Here is a 19,247-nt window from a genome sequence, read left to right on the forward strand (position 1 = left end):
CGCCTAGCAACAGCAGTGCCCCCCACGATAAACACGGCCCAGCCACCTCCGCTCCAAGTCCCATTGTTCTGGGGAAAAGATGCTATGACCTTGTAGGTGCCCAACCAAGGTGGCGATGGCATTAACCAGAGATGCCCTTCTGCGCATCTGACCACCTGCCCCCCAATGACCAAATAGGGTGATGGAGCCCAGCCCAGGAGGTAGGATTTATGTCCCTTCTTGAGTAAAACAATTAAAAAATGAGACTGTTTGCAGACACTACAAATCTGACAAACATACTAGAACATGCACTAAACAATTATTCACAAACACTTCATAATATTGTCTTTAGCTGGTTTTTCTCTATATATATTGCACATGGTGTGTCCCATTTACATTAAACTATTAATTAGACATGCACTCTAAGAGTCTAAATCAAATTTGCTTACACCCAAACCAATCCAACCCATCTTATTCCCTAATATTCGAGTTACATTGTATTGTAGATTACAAAAACTAATTTTAATGAAGAAAGGTTACAAGTGATGAGCATCTAAATGACTAGAACAGAGTGGGGGAGGGTTATTGTCAACCCTAGTAGGAAAAATGTTGGTGCAAAATACCAGCTGGTTTATTGTTAACTGAATATATATCTGGCAAGTTTAGACAAGTATCCCTAGATCTGGATACACAGAAAGCTAAAGGGGAGAGTAATTAATAGGCAAAACTTTAGGAACCTTAAAAATTGAAGTATTAGTTTGTATATAATATTAGGGTGTGATGCAAGAAAGAAATCTGTGGTTTCCAAATATTAAAGAAACTATTGAAGAAAATGATTGAGGAAGGTGAGGAACAATCCATTTAATGAAGATAAAGTAACCTTTCAGGCATTAATGCCCTTCAAAAACTGTAACTTTCACTAGAAAAATCAGCTTTATATGAATATGTGGGATTTAGATTTCTGAGTGTCAGTTATCTTTCCAATTGTACTGTACCTTTAAAATAACCTCTAAAAAATAATCCGAGCCAATATCGATACCAATTTAAAATATTTTCCTTTCCTTGGTTATAATAATTTTATGAGAGAATATTTGAGATTAAAAGATAAAGTCACAGGGGCTGGGAGGAGGAAGGAAAAATAGGAGATATCTGTAATACTATCAACAATAAAAATATATTTAAAAGAATAGTCACTTGAATCTCATTAAGGACTGCCAATACTAATTTTATTTTTGCATTCTTTATGAATAAAAAGCAACCAATAACCATTTTCCTTTTCTTTTCCCACTTAAGATTCGTTAATCCAACTTCAATGACCATCATTTCAGGAATGACTGAGTTTAAGTACATTGCCTAAAAAGAATTGTTTGTAATCACTTCCTAGATATTTTTGCTTAATCTATTTTATAAACTATCATCAATTCTTGGAACATCTTAAGTAACCTACCTTTGGAAGGTTTATTCCTTTCATAAAAATGAGTACTTGGAAAATCCATGCAGATGTGATATTTTTAATACTTCCTTAACATAAGGTAAAACAAGCAGGCCCCACTGAAAACATTTTAAATATCCATGGTAATTAATTACACAAGTATGGATCACATTCAGTATTTAGTGTATGACCAAGTTAATTAATAAGTCAAAAACAAAATAAAATAAAAAAGACAAACAAACCAAAGTTAAGTTATGAATCAATACATCTTCGAAAAGCTTCTGCTGTTTATTTACTTCTGGACAAACAAGTGGGAAGGCCCATCAGAATAAACATAATTGAATTTTAATCACTATCCTTAAAATAGCCTAAGAGTTCTTCAAACACAGACATACTAAATTTGGATGCATTTGTAATAAATAGTTTAACAATTTATGTATCTTAGTAGGATCTTTTAATGGAATGTATTAAAATCAGTCATAATTCACTGCAAAGATAAATAGGACAAAGAAAACAAACTTTTGAATGGCATGTTATAATGACCTGGACAAAACTGATTATCATCTAGTCATAGCACATGCAACAGATCGAGAAATTAAATTCTCGGCTATATATACTTTTTAAAGTATTTTGTCAGACACAAGAAAATGCAAAAGTTTCTACCAATCTCCGCCCATATTCAATTTCATTTAAAACAAAAAAACAGATCTTTTTCTCCAGATATTCATGTTAATCAGTGCAAAGTAAAACAAAGCAATTCAGTAGAAATGATGTATTACAATATTATTTTAGGAGGATTCCTCAAATGTACTAGAAAATGTCTAAATCATGAGAATGATCAACCTCAATATCTTCCTCTACATCCAACTTAGTTTCTCCATGTCCCTCCTGTGATTCATCGAGAGAGGCCAAGGCCTCATTCGTGTCACTTGCAAAAGTTTCTCGTGATGTATCATCATCTTCTTGAAAATTCAGACTTTTAATAGCTTGCTTCATCTTTTTCCCCAACAGTTGTGTTCTCCTCTTCCTAGCAGCTTTTTTATTTTCATATTCCTTTTGATTTTCAACGTAGAAAATGTCCTAAATAGAGGCACAACTTTAGTTAATACAACTACCATGTAATAAAAGTCTATTACAAGGCAGACCCTTTACATTATCTCCATTTCTCACACACACACACACACACACAAAAACAACAAAACAAAACAAGCCATTATTATTAAACTGACAATTGTATACAGAGTCCAAGATATTAATTAAGTCCCCAATGCAAGAAGAGGATGAAACTATGATTCAAACTCAACCTAGTGTTCGGTCTAGGGCCCATGCGTATTATACCATAACACATCATCTCTAAAGTTAAAGGGTTCTAACTGGAAACATACTGTAGGAAAACCATGTTGTTTAGCATTTAAATGAAATATAATTCATCTTTGGAGTAAAGATTTACTTTGAAATACCACCATAATCATATGCTAAGAAACGGAGCCATTCCTGAATTGTGTGATTAAGTATGATAATGTAACCTACACAATGCAAGAACAATTCCATTGCTTAAAAAAACATGACTGTAGCCTAACCGGTTTGGCTCTGTGGATAGAGCGTCGGCCTATGGACTCAAGGGTCCCAGGTTCAATTCCGGTCAAGGGCATGTACCTTGGTTGCGGGTACATCCCCAGTAGGGGGTGTGCAGGAGGCAGCTGATTGATGTTTCTCTCTCATCAATGTTTCTAACTCTCTCTCCCTCTCCCTTCCTCTCTGTAAAAAATCAACAAAATATTAAAAAAAAACATGACTGTAATTCACATGTGACAATGTAAATCTTTGTCAGAAACTTTTATCACAAAGCACAAAAATAATACAGCACTGGAATACATTCCAGGTAGAGTCTCTCAACCTTGACACTACTGAAATTTTGAGCTGGATAATTCTTTGTTGTGGCAGTCTGTTGTATGTATTGTAGAACGTTGAGCAGTACACCTGACTTTGTATTTTCTAAACCAAAAATTAAAAGTACGGCCCAGCTGGTATGGCTCGATAGTTAAGCATTGACGACCAATGAACCAGGAGGTCACTGTTCGATTCCTGGTTAGGGCACATGCCCGGGTTGCTGGCTTGATTCCCAGTGGGGGGCATGCAGAAGGCAGCCAATGATTTTCATAGTTGATGTTTCTATCTCTCTCTCCCTTCCTCTCTGAAATAAAATATATATATGTTAAGGAAAAAAACAAACACACTAATTCTCAAAGAAGTTAAAAAAAAGTACACGGTCACATACAAAACAAAATCAAATGGAAACAAGGAAAGCAAGCCCATTCAGTTTAGTTCTGCTTCCAAGTTTTGCAGACTATGATTGTTAGCAATATAGTGATTAAAAGAATAATTATAGCATCATCATCTGGATGGCATGTGAAATTACCTGCAATAAAATTCTATTTGCTTTCAGGTTTTTTCCTCTAATAACAAAGGTACTCAATCCGTGCACATACAGAAAATTTGAAAAAACAAAGAAAAATCTTAAAAGACAAAATATTTATAATCCCTCACAATAGATCAAATCTTTGGTTAACATTTTGATGTTTTACATACCCATCTATTGTCCCATCCTCTTTTTCTTTATAAATTTGTACTTTGCCTCTTTAAAAAATTTAGTATCTTTGTACTGTTTTCATTTCCTTAAAATTGCTTCACAAAAATAGAGGCTACAGCATAATCCCCCTTTTTTTTTCTTTTCTTTTTTTTTTTTACACTTTATTGATTTTTTACAGAGAGGAAGGGAAAGGGATAGAGAGTTAGAAACATCGATAAGCGAGAAACATAGATCAGCTGCCTCTTGCACACCCCCTACTGGGGATGTGCCCGCAACCAAGGTACATGCCCTTGACCGGAATCGAACCCAGGACCTTTCAGTCCGCAGGCTGACGCTCTATCCACTGAGCCAAACCGGTTTCGGCATAATCCCCTTTTTTTAAAATATTTATTTTTATTGATTTCAGAGAAGAAGGGAAAGGGAGAAAGAGATAGAAACACCAATGATGAGCCCTAACTGGTTTGGCTCAGTGAATAGAGCGTCGGGCCTGCAGACTGAAGGGTCCCAGGTTCGATTCCGTCAAGGGCATGTACCTTGGTTTTGGGCACATCCTCAGTAGGGGGTGTGCAGGAGGCAGCTGATCAATGTTTCTCTCTCATTGATGTTTCTAACTCTCTATCCCTCTCCATAAAAAAATCAATAAAAATATATTTAAAAGAAAAAAACACCAATGATGAGAATCATTGATCAGCTGCCTCCTGCACACCCCCTCTTACTGGGGATCGAGCCCGAAACCCAGGCATATGCCTTTTACCGGAATCGAACCCAGGACCCTTCAGTCCGAAGGCTGATGCTCTATCCACTGAGCAAAACCAGCTAGGGCTAGCATAATCCTTTTAAGAATGTTCCTATAGCCTGGCCAAGGTGGATCAATGGTTGAGTGTCGACCTATGAACCAGGATATCACTGTTTGATTCCCAGTCAGGGCACATGCCCGGGTTGCAGGTTAGAGCCCCAGTGGGGGGCGTGCAGGAGGCAGCCAATCAATCGTTCTCTCTCATCATTGATGTTTTTATCACTCCCCCTCCCTTCCTCTCTGAAATAAAAAAATAAAATGAATAAGAAGTCAACAATCCTCTATTATTGGGTATTCCAAATATTTCTATTGTTTGTTATTATAATGCAATGTTTCTGGTAGTTTAACATTAAAAACTAACATTAAAATCCCCTTCTCTACAATGAGTTAGAAGAATTATTTCAAAGACATGTGATTCGGTGAAAACATAGATGTGAAAAAAACATAGGTTTAAAGCCAGTCAGTGTCTGTGTGATCCCAGGCATATCATTTTTATTACTCTTCATTTGCATAACAGGATAACACTCACTTTGATAGCCTGTGTAAAGATAAAGCCATATAAGTATTTGGCCCAATGCCAAGCTAAGGATGAATAAATGCTCTTTTCTTCTTTCTTGCTTCTGGAAAGTCTGCCCAAGTGTTAGGTACAGAAAGCTTTTCTAGATATTTTATTTAATCCTTTCATAGCCCTATTAAATAAGCAGAGCACATATTAAAGTCCCCACTTTATAGATGAGAAAATGGAGGCCAAGGGAGAATTGCTCATGGTCATATAACCACTAAATAGCATATTTAAGATTAAAACCTAGATTTTGAATCTTAGAGAATTCTATTCATTACATCATACAATTTCTCTGAAAAGACTAACACTTTGCTATCTAATGAAAACCCAAGAATTTCCTTCTAACTACACACTATTTGTCAGAGATTATATTGAGGGAGGAGAGAGAACATTAAGGTTTAAACTGTTCTACCATTCCTAAGGAAATTTACATTGTTACAAATTTATGTTATCAAAATAATTGTCCCAATAAGGAAGAAAGCAGTTAATGACTAGAGATTTCAAATGTGCTACAACAGTAATTTCAATAACAGATCTTTAAAAAGTGACTCGGCCCTAACTGGTTTGGCTCAGTGGATAGAGCGTCGGACTGTGGACTCAAGGGTCCCAGGTTCGATTCCGGTCGGGGGCATGTACCTTTGTTGCGAGTGCATCCCCCCTCCCGGGGGGGGGGGTGAGAAGGGGGGGATGGGGGTGTGTGTGCAGGAGGCAGCTGATCGATGTTTCTCTCTCATCGATGTTTCACACTCTCTATCCCTCTCCCTTCCTCTCTGTGAGAAAAATCAATAAAATATATTTTAAAAATAAAAAATAAAAAGTGACTCGGAAGTGAACAGGCAGAAAACCTAAGGAAAAACAACAACATGGAACAGATGCAAAATATGCTCACATCAGCTCAAGAAAAATAGCTTTTATTTATTCATCATTAGCATTATAATTAGTATGGCAACAACATATTCCTATTTTATCACCCACTGTAGTAATAAAGAGAAGACAACACTTCTCAAATATAGCAGGCATGGCCCGGCTAGCATGGCTCAGTGGTTGAGCGTCGACCTGTGAACCAGGAGGTCACTGTTCGGTTCCCAGTCAGGGCATATGCCCGGGTTGTGGGCTTGTTCCCCAGTGTGTGGTGTGCTGGAGGAAGCCAATCAATGATTCTCTCATCATTGATGTTTCTATCTCTCTCCCTCTCCCTTCCTCTCTGAAATCAATAAAACTATATTTTTAAAAAAAATATATATAGCAGCTATGTTGCCATGTACACACATTTTTCCAATGTAAGAAGTTAGACTCGAATGTATCTGCTAAATGAAAATCATGTTCCTTAATTAACAAAAGATATCAAATTTTGAGCTACGAAACACCCACATTGTAAATTCCCATAGAAGACATTCTAGTAACACAAAAATGATGAAGAATACTGAAGTGCCTAGCTTCTAGTTTATAAGAAATGTTGGAAGAGAGGGATGAACAAAACAAACCCATGAGGAGACAATCACCAGAATGTACATTCTTTAAGACTCTTCAAAAGGTCTAAATCATAGAGGGAAATGTGGGACTAAAAAGAGCAAAAGATAAAATAAAATGGAATGTGGAAATCTGGACATGATCCTGTTTTGGAGGGAGAAAAGAGTTGAAAATAGATTCTTGGGACAATTCAGGATATAGGAGTAGTCTAGAAGTTGGAAGAAACTAAGAAATTGTCTCATTTTTCTTAGGTATGCCTCTGTAGGATATTGTCTCTATTGAGAGAGGCTTGTTGAAGTAATTAGGGTTGAGTGTCATGATGTTACTCATTTCCAAATGGTACCAAAAAATTGTAAAGTAAGGTTGTTAAACTATCAACAACCCATGAATCTAGGTGGAGGGTATATGGGTATTCATTCTATTCTTTCATTTATTCTGCATGTTTACAATTTTTCAATAATAGTTGTAGGAGGGTAGAAAATAATTACGTGCTAAGAAACCAGGAAAAGATGCCATAAAAGAAATCTCGATCTGGTTCTGAAAGGGAAGAAAAAGAGGCGGAGCTTTACAAAAAGGCACAGGTTTCATTTGAAAAGAGACTATGACAAAATTGGTCAATTTAAGACAGAGCAAGTGATGAAGATTAGCAGAAAATGAAGTTAGGGCCCGGCCGGCATGCTCAGTAGTTGAGTGTCGACCTATGAATCAGGAGATCACAGTTCAATTCCCGGTCAGGGGGCACATGCCCTAGGTCAGTGATGGGCAACCTTTTGAGCTTGGTGTGTCAAACTTCGCCAAAAAACTGAGCATAACTCGGGTAGTGTGTCACTTTGAGGAAAAAACATTATTTCGCAAAGGTTTCATCCTCAGGAGCAGCAAATGTTTCATCCTCGGCATGCGGCCGCCTCAGCGGCTGCGTGTCATCAGAAATGGCTACGCGTGTCAGTGCTGACACGTGTGTCATAGGTTCGCCATCACTGCCCTAGGTTATGTGCTTGATCCCCTTTGGGGGGCATGCAGGAGGCAGCCAATCAATGATTCTCTCTCATCACTGATGTTTCTATCTCTCTCTCTCTCTCTTCCTCTCTGATATCAAATATATATATATATATATATTTTTTTAAATGAAGTTAAGAGGCTGAATAGAAGTCAAGTTATTATGAAAAGTCAAGAACATTATCATTTTTACCTTAATTTGTTCCTCACTGATACTAGGAGTGTTTTTCAGGAGATTCAGGAAAACTCCACCTGGTGTTCTTCTTCGACTACCGTTCTACAAAAAGAAACAGAAAAAATATACTTTATAGACTCTTCTCAGGAATGGCCAAAGTATCTTGTCAACAGAGATGTGCCTAAGGAGATAATGAGGTCTACCCGGACCACTCCAGCTTAACTGCAATGCCCTCCTCGCCTCTCTGTACCTACATTTGATCTTTTTCTTTCCCCACAGCACTTACCACCGTCTAATATACTTAAAGATATTCTATTTACTCTTCATAGACTGTCTTCCTCCACCCCCCACTACAATATAAGCTTCCTGTGCCTGGCACACAGAGATAAAAAGGAAAGAATGCATCAAAAGAAAGTGAATTTGGACTTATATCTTCCCAACATTCAGTAGATTTACATTAGCTAGCTGGAATATAAAGTTTTATTACAATACTATAGAATTAAAACATTGATGAACCTATAACTTTGTGCTCAACTAAATGAAAATCAAAGTACTTTAACAATGACACAAACAGAAGGGCCAGTACAGACTATTACAATTTGTTTTAGTTTTTACTTCAGTAATCTATGTTCACAGTCTGTTTCCTCAGCCAGTGCTATCAATTCCAATTGGTTTCCACAGCGTAATATTGATTTACTCTCTTATGATGTTATTATTCAAATTTCCGAGGAGTAAATAAGAAGGAAGCCATTCAAACGTCATCCTCACCCGGAGGTGAAAGCTGAGTCACGTGAGATCTGCAAAATCATTCTATGGGATAAACTGGCGCTGCCTGGGATCTGGCCCCAGCCAGAGGAGTGCTCTTGCTGCCATTCTGAAACAGTAAAGTGTTTCTCAGCTGTTTTTTCCATTATTGTTTCCCCCACTGCAAGGAGCCTTTAGACATTTTCCTATTCACCCCCACCACCCATGAAATTTTAATACTCACAGATATACTATGTATCTATTGTGCATTTTATATAACAAGGTTTTTTCCCTTTTGTCCCAAGAACCAATTTTGAAGAATGCATGAATTAAACCAAAAGTAACACTTCTGTTCATCACTGCTAAGTACTGGGCCCTGTGATAAGCGCCTCATGTGTATCATCTCATTTAATCCTCACATTAATCGCCATTTCACAGCTGAGGACACTGAGAAGTCAAACGACTTAGCCAAATCTCATACCTAGTAAGTTGCAGACCCCGAACTCAAAACAATGAACCCCTTAATTCCAAAATCTATATTCTTAAAATTTGAGCTACGGGTTAGTATGTTGTCCGTACACTAACAGGCTACAATTTACATATTTTTTCTAAGTATTAAAACTGACTATACTTACTTTTTTATTCAGTTTTCATTGTTAACAAAGTTTTTTTTAAATCTCAAACCAATAATTTATGATTCAACAATCAAAGACAATTTAACTTTGTAAAAAAGTCATATTAAGCACAATTAAAAATGAAAACAATGAAGCTCTTAGTCTTACCATTATAAAAAGGCCACCATTTTGTTCTACTTCAGCAGTTTCCATCAGAAGTTCAATTGCCTTTTTGTTCCCAATAATACTCACTACTCGGGCTATCAGATCTTTCTTTGGTTCCTGCAACCTGATAAGGAACAAATAAAGTAATATTAACTTCTTTATTTGTTGTATACAGTTGAAGAAATCTACCTTAGTCTCGTTGAGTCATCAACTAGAATTTAAGTCCTATTCTAATAACATTTACTTTTCAAAAATCTTCAATATTTAACTTTGAAATCGATGACCTGGAGACATTCCTATCTTGGGTCACCCAAGGAGTAGTAACCTCAAGATTTCATCTGCAGTCTCATAACTGGCCTCTTCACTTCGCTTTATTGGGTTATGGTGGGTTTTAAAGTAAATGTGCACAGTGCTTGCTTAAGCAGCACACATACTAAAATTGGGAAGATACAGAGATTAGCATGGCTTCTGCGCAAGGATCACACAAATTTGTGAAGCGTTCCACATTTTTTTCACATTGATGTTTCTCTCTCTCCCTTCCTCTCTCTTAAATTAACAAAAACATTTATTTTAAAAGTAAATGTGCACATACACTGAGGGGAATGCAAGCCTAAAAGCAAAAGATAAAACCAGTCCACTTCTGTCAAAACAAATAACATATACTAGCTTTCAATTATTAAGACTGAAAGTTAGCTCTCCTAACTTTAGAGATATCTGGATAGGATTTTCTCCTCACAAGCTCCCTACTTCAGAACAAAGGGTGTGGCTAATAATCAATGATGACTTATAGGATAAGCACAATCCTAAGAACTTTATATGCATTATCTCAGTTAATTCTCTCAACAACCTTAAGAAAGAGGTAATATTACTTTCACTTTACCACTCGGAATTAAAAACACCAGGAACGCCCTAGCTAGCTGGTTTGGCTCAGTGGAGAGAGCGTCAGACTGCGGACTGAAGGGTCCCAGGTTCAACTCTGGTCAAGGGCATATGCCCAGGTTGCAGACTCAATCCCCAGTAGGGGGCCTCTCTCATCATTGATGTTTCTATCTCTCTTTTCCTCTCTGAAATCAATAAAAATACATTAAAAAAAAAAAAAAACACCAGGATCCCAAGTAACACTTGTAATGTCAGAGCCCACACTCTAGAGAAGAAGGATTAATATTGCAGAAGTCTACCAGTTCCCTAACTAGGCCTGGCTTCCTGTTTCTTCTCAATAGGAGGCAAAGAGCACTAGACTAGGAAAAAGGAACCAGAGTTAATTCCAGGCCTGACACATAAAATCTGTGACTTTGGGCAAGCCACGCAACTACTGGGCTTCAGTTTCCATATTCTACAAAGTGAAAACTTTGGTTTACAAAATCTAAGTTCCTTTCCAGCACTCAAATTCCAAATTCCTCAGAAGTTTAAAAATCCAGTATTGACAGGCTTGCCTGGAAAGTAAATGCTTGTTTTCCTACTAGCTATATTACTCTTGAATCATACTTGTTTTCAAATTCGTGACACTGTTCATTAGTGATTTAGAACTTACGAAAAGTTAAAACAAAATTTGAACTTGTTAAAAATACATGCAATGTTAATTTACATCAAGCAATTCTACTCCGAGGAATTTATCCAAGAGAAACGAAAATCATGTCCAAAGACCTGCATGTGAAAGTTCATAACCTTATTCAGAGTAGCCAAAAGGTGGAATAGCCATTCAATATAGATATGTGTGTATGTGTGTGTGTGTGTGTGTGTGTGTGTGTGTAATAAATAAAACATTACACTAAGTAAAAAGAAGCCAGGCACAAGAGACCACACATTGTATAATTCTATTAATATGAAATGTCCATAAAATGCAAATTTATAACTACAGAAAGTAGATTAGCAGTTATCTGGAGATGGGAACAGGTGTTACCTTTAAATGGGCATATGTATATGAGGGGGGTCTTATTGGAGTGATGGAAATGTTTTGAAAGTGGTTTATGGTGAGTGAGGGTTGTACAACTGATAAATTTACAAAAATATCAATACATGATTGAAATGGGTACATTTTACTCTATATACAATATGCCTGAATCATATAACAAGTAATGAATGCTTGAAAACATTCAAACCCCCACCCACATGATTTAAAAGGATTTTTTTTTATCTAAAGAGCTCTATAGCACTAAATGGAAAGAGCTGCTTATGAGTTCATAAAAGTTTGCAAAATTATTCTATCAGTCTGTCCAAACTTAATAAAATACAAATATATTCACACAACCAAATAAGCCCAGAGTTCGTTCCTTAAATTTAAAAAAATAATCTTAAAAAGGAACATTATCATTAATGTATTTGGAATCTACTTTATTTCCTATAAATGGAAGATAGCTGGTCAAGAGGTCATTTGTATGAAACTTTTAAATGCTCACCTGAAAGTAATTTCATCAGCCACTCTCTCCTGAGAATCATCCTCTGTGATCTCATACCGGCCTTTATAGTTCATTTCTAGTCTGTCCCCCAGTCTGTCTTTGACAGGTCGTTTCCGTTTGAGATGACCTTGCCCATTTTCCTCTTCCTTGGAGCCTGTTTTCTTGCCATCTTGCATATATTCATCTAGCTCTTTGTCTAATTCTGTTGTCTGTTCTTGAGACTCCCTCCTAAGTTTCTTAGCAAGCAAATAATTGTAGGCCTCGCATTGTCTGCTTTTGTCAATAGTGCCTTCCATTTCCAAGATACCAAGTTCATTGGCCACCGAATCTTGAGTCTGCTCCTGCAGCACAGCACCCCAGATGTTGTTAACCTTCTTCCCTCCAGCAAAAGGTGGTTTCTGGCTGCCCTGGCCAAATGGAAAAGGCTCTAGTTTGGGAGGGGGGTTGAAACATTTCTGTCGCTTGCGTTTCCAAAGAGAGGTATCATCATCTGAATCAGAAAAACTCTCTTCACTTGAGTCTACACCTTTAACAGTCCGATAATGTGACACGGGGGCATAGGCTGCTGCGGTGCCCTGGAAGGGCCTCACCGCACTGTCCCCAACCAGTGCTTTCTGGAAGAGAAAGGAAATAAATCAATTCCACAAAACACACCAACGCCACCCACCAGGCGCTTTTTAAAGAAAAATTATTTAGGGATTCAGCTGGACCATTTTGAAGAACTGATCTTCAAAAATATGAGAAACCGCCCTAACTGGTTTGGCTCAGTGGATAGAGCGTTGGCCTTCGGACTGAAGGGTCCCAGGTTCGATTCGGTCAAGGGCATGTACCTTGGTTTCGAGCACATCCGCAGTGGGAGGTGTGCAGGAGGCAGCTGATCGATGTTTCTCTCTCATCGATGTTTCTAACTCTGTATCCCTCTCCCTTCCTCTGTAGAAAATCAATAAAATATATTATATATATATATATATATATATATATATATATATATATGGAACCAATTCAGTCCCCACTTTTCTAAAGGTCCATATGGAATTTCCAATTTTAAAGGCATAAATTATTCTTTATAGAGCTAATGCAGAACTTAGTTCTAAGGCCTCCTTCTAAAAAATTACCAAAGCCCTTCATTCTCACCTTCAGAAGATTTGCAATCTTTTCAGTTCTTGTCAGAATGCTTGAAAATGATATACACACTAATTGTTACTAGTTATTAAAACAGAATTTGTTTTCACTCTTTTAATATGTTTTTTATTTCAGAGAGGAGGGAGAGAGATACAGAAACATCGGTGAGAAACATCAATCTGATGCCTTCTGCACATCCCCCACTGGGGATCCAGCCTGAAACCCAGCAGGTTCCCAGACCAGGAATTGAACCAGTGACTTCCTAGTGCATGGAAGTTCCATCAACCAACTGAGCCACACCAGCCTGGCCAGAATTTGTTGTTTTCTTCCCAAATATGCCTTTCATTCATTCAAACACTTCAACTTCCTTTTCATGGTTTTGTGACTATAGTTTTAGATCAGATAGTAAACTATGGGTAGAAATCCCGGACTTATTACTTTTAAGCCCACCCAGTGTGGCTCAGTGGTAGGACAGTGACCTATGAACCAGGAAGTTACTGTTAGAGTCCCAATCAGGGCACATGTCCAGGTTGCAGGCTCAATCCCCAGTACGGGTTGCCCAGGAGGCAGCCGATTAATGATTCTCTTGCATCATTGATGTTTCTATTTCTATTTCTCTCTCTCCCTCTTCCTTCCTCTCTCTGAAATCAAGGAAATATATCAAAATAAAAAAAATGCAGAGCCCTGCCCTGGCCAGTGTGGCTCAATAGTGACAAGTGTTGGTCTGTACACCACAGGGTCGCAGTACCTGGGTTGCAGCTTCAGACCTCGCCCTGGTTGGGGCGCCTGCAGGCAACCCACATATCGATGTTTCTCTGTCTTTCTCTCCCCGCACCCCACCCTCACCTTCCTCACTTCCACTCTAAAAATCAATGGAAAAAATATCCTCCAGTGAGGATTAACAAAAAAAAAAAAAAAAAAAATCAGGGCCCACGGCGTTAAATTTGCCAAGTCATCGGCCAATCTGTAAAATAACCTGAAAGACATTGAAAAACAAAATACCTCGGTGTCATTTTAATGCAAAAGAATCACCTTTGCTTTTTGTACTACACACTAAAGAAGTATTTGTTTAACTATTATGTGCTAGAAATGGGGGTGGGGTGAGTTATAAAATCAATTAGGCAATTTTCCTATCCTTTTTAAATAAGTTTTTTAATTGATTTTTTTTTTAGAGAAAGAGGGAAATAAATAAATAAATAAACAATAAATAAATAAAGGAGAGAAACGTGATGTGAGAACGGAACCTCCGTGGGCTGCCTCCTGCACGCCCCCGACCGGGGAGGGAGCCCGCAGCCCAAGCCACACACCGGCCAGGGCAGCCTTCCCATCCTCAAATCACAATGGCAGCGAACACTTCTCAGGGAGCGGGCGCCCCGGATCCCTGCCACCCGGCCTCAGTGGCGCACCACCGCCCTGCTCACCCACACACACGTGCGTTCAGGAGGCTAAATAAATACCCTGCCCCGGGTCACCGCCGGCGCCAACATTCGAAGCGGGCAGCCGGGCACCGAGGCCGGCTCGGGGCTGGTTCCTCAGCACGGGGGGGGGGGGGGGGAGGACACACCCGCCTTCACAAAACCGGGGACACCGGGACCAAAACAGTGCCACGCGCCGCATGACCACGCTGGGTCGGGTGGGAACATGGAAGACCGGGCTCTGAGCAGGTGATGATCTCCGTTCCCCATCCGTCCGCAACCTCCCCATCGGCTCTGCGCGAAAATGAGCCCCACGCGCTCTCGGGCCGGTGTCCCCCCGGGCCGTCCTAGCGGCGCTGAAGCGGCGGGCTCGGTAGGTTCAGGAAAGGGAGAGCGGAGACAAAACGGCCTCCCGGAGGCCGCGGCCCCGCGGGTCCCTCCTCGCGGCGAGACGCCGGCCCGGTGCGCAGGGCCCGCGGCCGCCGCCCGCCGGCGCCGTCCCCGCGGCCCCGGGCTCCGCGCGCCGGCCCGGAACCCCCGCCCGCCCTTCACGCTCACCGGCACCTGCAGCGGCCTCTCGCAGGGCGCGATCGTCATGTCGGAATCCGAGTCGGAAAGCTGCCCATCTTCCATGTCGCCGGCTTCCAGCGCCATGTTCCCGCTGCCCGGCGCGGCGGTGGAGTGAGCACTTCCGGCGGCGGCGGGCGGGTCCGGCCGGCGGCCTCTCGGGCGCCCCCGCGAGGGGCTGCTCCCGCCCGGCGGCTGGTGAGGGGAGGGGCGGGGGGCTGGTGAGGGGAGGGAGGGGCTGGGGGGGTGGGGAAGGGAGGTTCGCTGGGACGCCTGCCCAAGGCGGATGGATGTGCGTGATCGCTGCAAACGGCTCCCTTGCACTAACTCCGGGAAAACGCGTGCCCTGCTGCCCCACCACTTCGGCGCGTTCTCCTCCAGACGTGGTTTCCGTGCAAGCCTAAGTGTGTGCGCGGACAGCGGCCCCCGGGGATTCCTCCTGGGCCTCACCCCTCACTTGAAGCCCCGGCTGGACGTCTGGCTTCCATTCTTGCTTCTGCGCAATCTACATGTAGCTTCCTGGGAAGCCATTACCCGAGGTCCCTGCCTTGCTCCGACCCCCCAGGGGCTTCCCTCCACACAATGAGACCCGAGTCCTCAGCTTGGCCAACCGGGCCGCTGGCCCGCGCCTCTGCCCCCCCTCCCCCTCTCCCTCCCCCTCTCCCTGCCCAGCCCCCAGCCCCCAGCTCCCAGCCCCCAGCCCCCAGCTCCCAGCTCCCAGCCCCCAGCCCCCAGTCCCCAGCCCCCAGCCCCCAGCTCCCAGCCCCCAGCCCCCAGCCCCCAGCTCCCAGCCCCCAGCCCCCAGCCCCCAGCCCCCAGCCCCCAGCCCCCAGTCCCCAGCCCCCAGCCCCCAGCCCCCAGCTCCCTGCCCCCAGCCCCCAGCTCCCCGGACGCGGTGGCGCTGCTGGCGGCGTTCCCCAGGCACCCTTTGTTCTTCCCAGGCTCTAGGCCTCTGCAGTTGCTGTTCCCGCTGCCAGGCAGACCCCTCCCAACACCCTGAAACCCCATTCTTTGCACGGGTTGTTGTCGCACATGATTCAGGTTTCTGATTGAATGCCATCTTCTCAGAGAGGCTTCTTCGACCACCCCAAAATAGGAACCTCAAATATCACTCTTCAACCCCCTTTTTCTTCATGACATCAGTAGCCAGATGTGTATTTGTTTTATTTTTTTTGTCTGAAATGTCTGTTTTATTCAGTGTTGTTTTCCCCCTGTGTTCCACCCAGTGACTTCTTGTATAGAATAGATGATCAAGAAATAGTTATTGAATATTTTTATATAAAGAGGATCTTATTATTTGTACCTTTTAGTATTGTGTAATTTGCTTTAAAAAATAAACAATATAGCAAGTTATCCTGGACACCATTCTATAGCAAAATACAAAGATCTGGTTCCCTTCTAATGACTCCCCACTATTCCATTGCATGGAGGCCCCGTTATTTAGTCTCTGATAGTGCACATTTAGGCTATAGCCAATTTTGCAACTAGCACGTATTTTTTGCAAATTTGTTTTATTATTTCCTTAGGATACATTCCTAGACTATATGAAAAAGATGAATATAGATTTTTGAAATGTGAATTTAAGACAAAGGAATTTTAGAAATCACTTGGTCCAATTTCTTATTTTGAGAAATGAAGAGAGACTACACAGCTATTTTATGTTTTTTTATTGAGATTTTTAATAGAGCTGAGTTTTTAAAAAAAATTTTATGATGTTAACATCTTTCCTTTTATAAAGAAATTTTATTGATTTTAGAGAGGAAGGGAGAGGGAGAGAGAGATAGAAATATCAATGATGAGAAAGACTCATTGATCGCTCGCCTGCCTCCTGCACACCCCCTGCACACCCCCGTACCTGGGATCGAGCCCACAACCCAGGGATGTGCCCTAGACTGGCATGGAACCCGAGACCTTTCAGTCCGCAGGCTGATGCTCTAGCCACTGAGCCAAACCAGCTAGGGCTGAGTTTGCTTGTTTGTTTTTAATTTGTTTTATTTAATTTTATCAAACCTGATTGGAATTTAGTAGATAATTATAAGTCCAGTAACAATTCTACAAAAATGGACATACAATGCCAGAATTCCTTGAAAGCAACTAATACCATATTCTTCTTTTGCATAAAACATGCATTCACTGCCACATGTTGGCCAAAATCGGTCTCTACAAGAAGAGACGGTCACCCTCCTTTCTGCCCTCCCTTTCACTCTCTCTAAAAATCCATGGAAAAAATATCCTCGAGTGAAGATTAACAAAAAACAACAACAAAAAGCAAGCAACTTTCTGATAGTTAAATCAAACATTTGAGAAGATACAAACTTTCAGGCCCAAACGGTCCACCACCTGTGCAACCTTGCAGAGGGGTTGCAGAAATCTTAACTTGGAAGAGTTCCCAAACTGGGGATTGCAAACAACCTCAAAGATGCCCTGAGCTTTCTAACCCCTTTTCTTACAAGGCCAGCCCGGGGCACACAAGCATCTCCTGTGGCCATAAGACCTTCCAGCTTCAGGATCTGTAAATAGGAGGTGTGATGCAGAAAAACATGGGCTGGACCATTTCTTTGAGGCCTTGACTTTCTGTAGTTCTCGTTCATCTCATCCAGGGATCAGTGGGCACTCGTCTACATGGCTGCTGAACACACAAAGGAGTATCAATAAACACTTGTGGCCCCAAAGCCTCAAATGCTTGTAGTCACACACCTCAAAGGGTGTTCTCTGTTGTCAGGGCAGACCTTGTTCCTCCAGAGGGAGAGCAACTCAGTGTTTATCAAAGGGTGTTTTCCACATAGTCTGAGGGACTTTAAAGAGATTTCAAACCAACCGAAAGGACTTCCCCTCAAATATGGGGTTTTATACAATGTTCCATGAGGTTCTTCAAAAGAGAAGAGCTGAATCCTGACTCCAGGTCTCCTAACTCTTAGACAACTTTATTGTTTTACCTTTCCTACATGGAATTGCAATCCCGTAGTCGATTTGGCTCAGTGGATAGAGCGTAGGCCTGCGGACCAAAGATTCTCGGGTTCAATTCCAGTTGGTCAAGGTCACTGACGTACCTTGTTTGGGGCCATGGATGTTTCTCTCTGTCTTTTCCTCCTCTTCCACTCTCTCTAAAAAAGGTCAATGGAAAAATATCCTCGGGTGAGGATTAACGCACACAAAGACTTGCAATTGCCTTGGAATGGGTTTGTGTATGGCGTAATGTAGGAGTCAAATTTCATGCTATAATTATCATTTTACTATGTGATATATGATGCAACTAAATATCATATAAGGCATAGAACAGTCCTCCACCCCTGAAATATTTTGTCCAGCGTTTTCCTCTAGGAGTTTTAGTTCTTACTTTTAGGTCTATGGTCCATTCTGAGTTAATTATATAGTGCGAAGTAAAAGTCAAGGTTCTTTTTTTTTTTTTTTTGCATGTGAATATCCAATTACTATAGCACCTTTTATTGAAAAGACTCATTTCTCCGATTGAATTTCCTTGATACTTTCACTGAAAATTGATTATATATATAATGTCTATATCTGGGTTCTCCATTCAGTTCCACTGATCTTTTTTTGTTTGTTTATTTGTTTGCAAATCCTAACCCGAGGATATTTTTTCTATTGATTTTTAGAGAGAGTAGAAGGGAGGGGGAGAGACAGAGAGACACATTGATTGGTTGCCTCCCACACATGCCCTGGCCAAGCCTGCAGCCGAGGCACAGGTCCTGGATCAGAATTGAACCCGAGACCCTGCCACCCTTCAATCCATGGGCCCACGCTCTAACCACTGAGCTACCGGCTAGGGCAGTTCTATTGATCTTTATGTCTATCTTTATACCAATGTGAAGCTTTCTTGATTACTATAGCTTTATAATAATTGTCAAATTATTATAACAAGTGTTAAAATTATGTACATTTGTTTTTCATTTTTCCCCTTCAAAATTGTTTTGGCTGTTCTAGATCCTTTGCATTTTCATTTAAACTTTAGAATCTGCTAACCAATTCTGGTATTTTGATTAGGATTGCTTTGAATCTATAAATTAATTCACACATTAGGGAGACTGCCTTAGCCTGATGCCATTACCTAAAATCATTTATTGTTTGTTAATTGACAACTCTTCTGATTCTCATTAAACAACCAGATAGGTAGTTTGTATCCTGGAGGAGAAGGCAGTGATCGGAGGATGTGAATGGTTGGTTTTGTGAAGATAATTTTTCCTATGAAATAATACACCAGCATTC

The 19,247-nt window shown here is 40.9% G+C and overlaps 1 protein-coding gene across 2 annotated transcripts; it reads right to left on the minus strand.

Annotated features, from left to right (window-relative positions):
- Positions 1–1,167: 1,167 nt before the first annotated feature.
- On the minus strand, positions 1,168–15,189 carry PHAX (phosphorylated adaptor for RNA export). Of its 2 annotated transcripts, none has more exons than XM_079779565.1 (5): positions 15,021–15,189; positions 11,920–12,533; positions 9,527–9,647; positions 8,019–8,102; positions 1,168–2,491 (listed from the first exon to the last, which is right to left on the minus strand). In XM_079779565.1, the coding sequence occupies exons 1-5, from the start codon at positions 15,108–15,110 to the stop codon at positions 2,222–2,224; spliced, it is 1,179 nt and encodes a 392-aa protein (XP_079635691.1). In that variant the 5' UTR covers positions 15,111–15,189; the 3' UTR covers positions 1,168–2,221. The 2 variants fall into 2 exon arrangements, with proteins under 2 accessions (XP_079635691.1, XP_079635690.1); XM_079779564.1 differs by having other exon boundaries at positions 15,015–15,184.
- Positions 15,190–19,247: the final 4,058 nt, after the last annotated feature.

Source organism: Cnephaeus nilssonii (assembly GCF_951640355.1).
Source record: "Cnephaeus nilssonii genome assembly, chromosome: 2".
NCBI lineage: Eukaryota > Metazoa > Chordata > Mammalia > Chiroptera > Vespertilionidae > Cnephaeus > Cnephaeus nilssonii.

What these genes read in the sequence shown, in the direction of transcription:
- PHAX (XM_079779564.1), bottom strand. Translation starts at nt 15,110, where the DNA reads ATGGCGCTGGAAGCCGGCGACATGGAAGATGGGCAGCTTTCCGACTCG. An exon ending in AGAGGCCGCTGCAGGTGCCG is followed by an intron (nt 12,534 to 15,014) that starts GTGAGCGTGAAG and finishes TTTCTCTTCCAG; the next exon opens with AAAGCACTGGTTGGGGACAG. An exon ending in ATGGTGGCCTTTTTATAATG is followed by an intron (nt 8,103 to 9,526) that starts GTAAGACTAAGA and finishes TTCTTTTTGTAG; the next exon opens with AACGGTAGTCGAAGAAGAAC.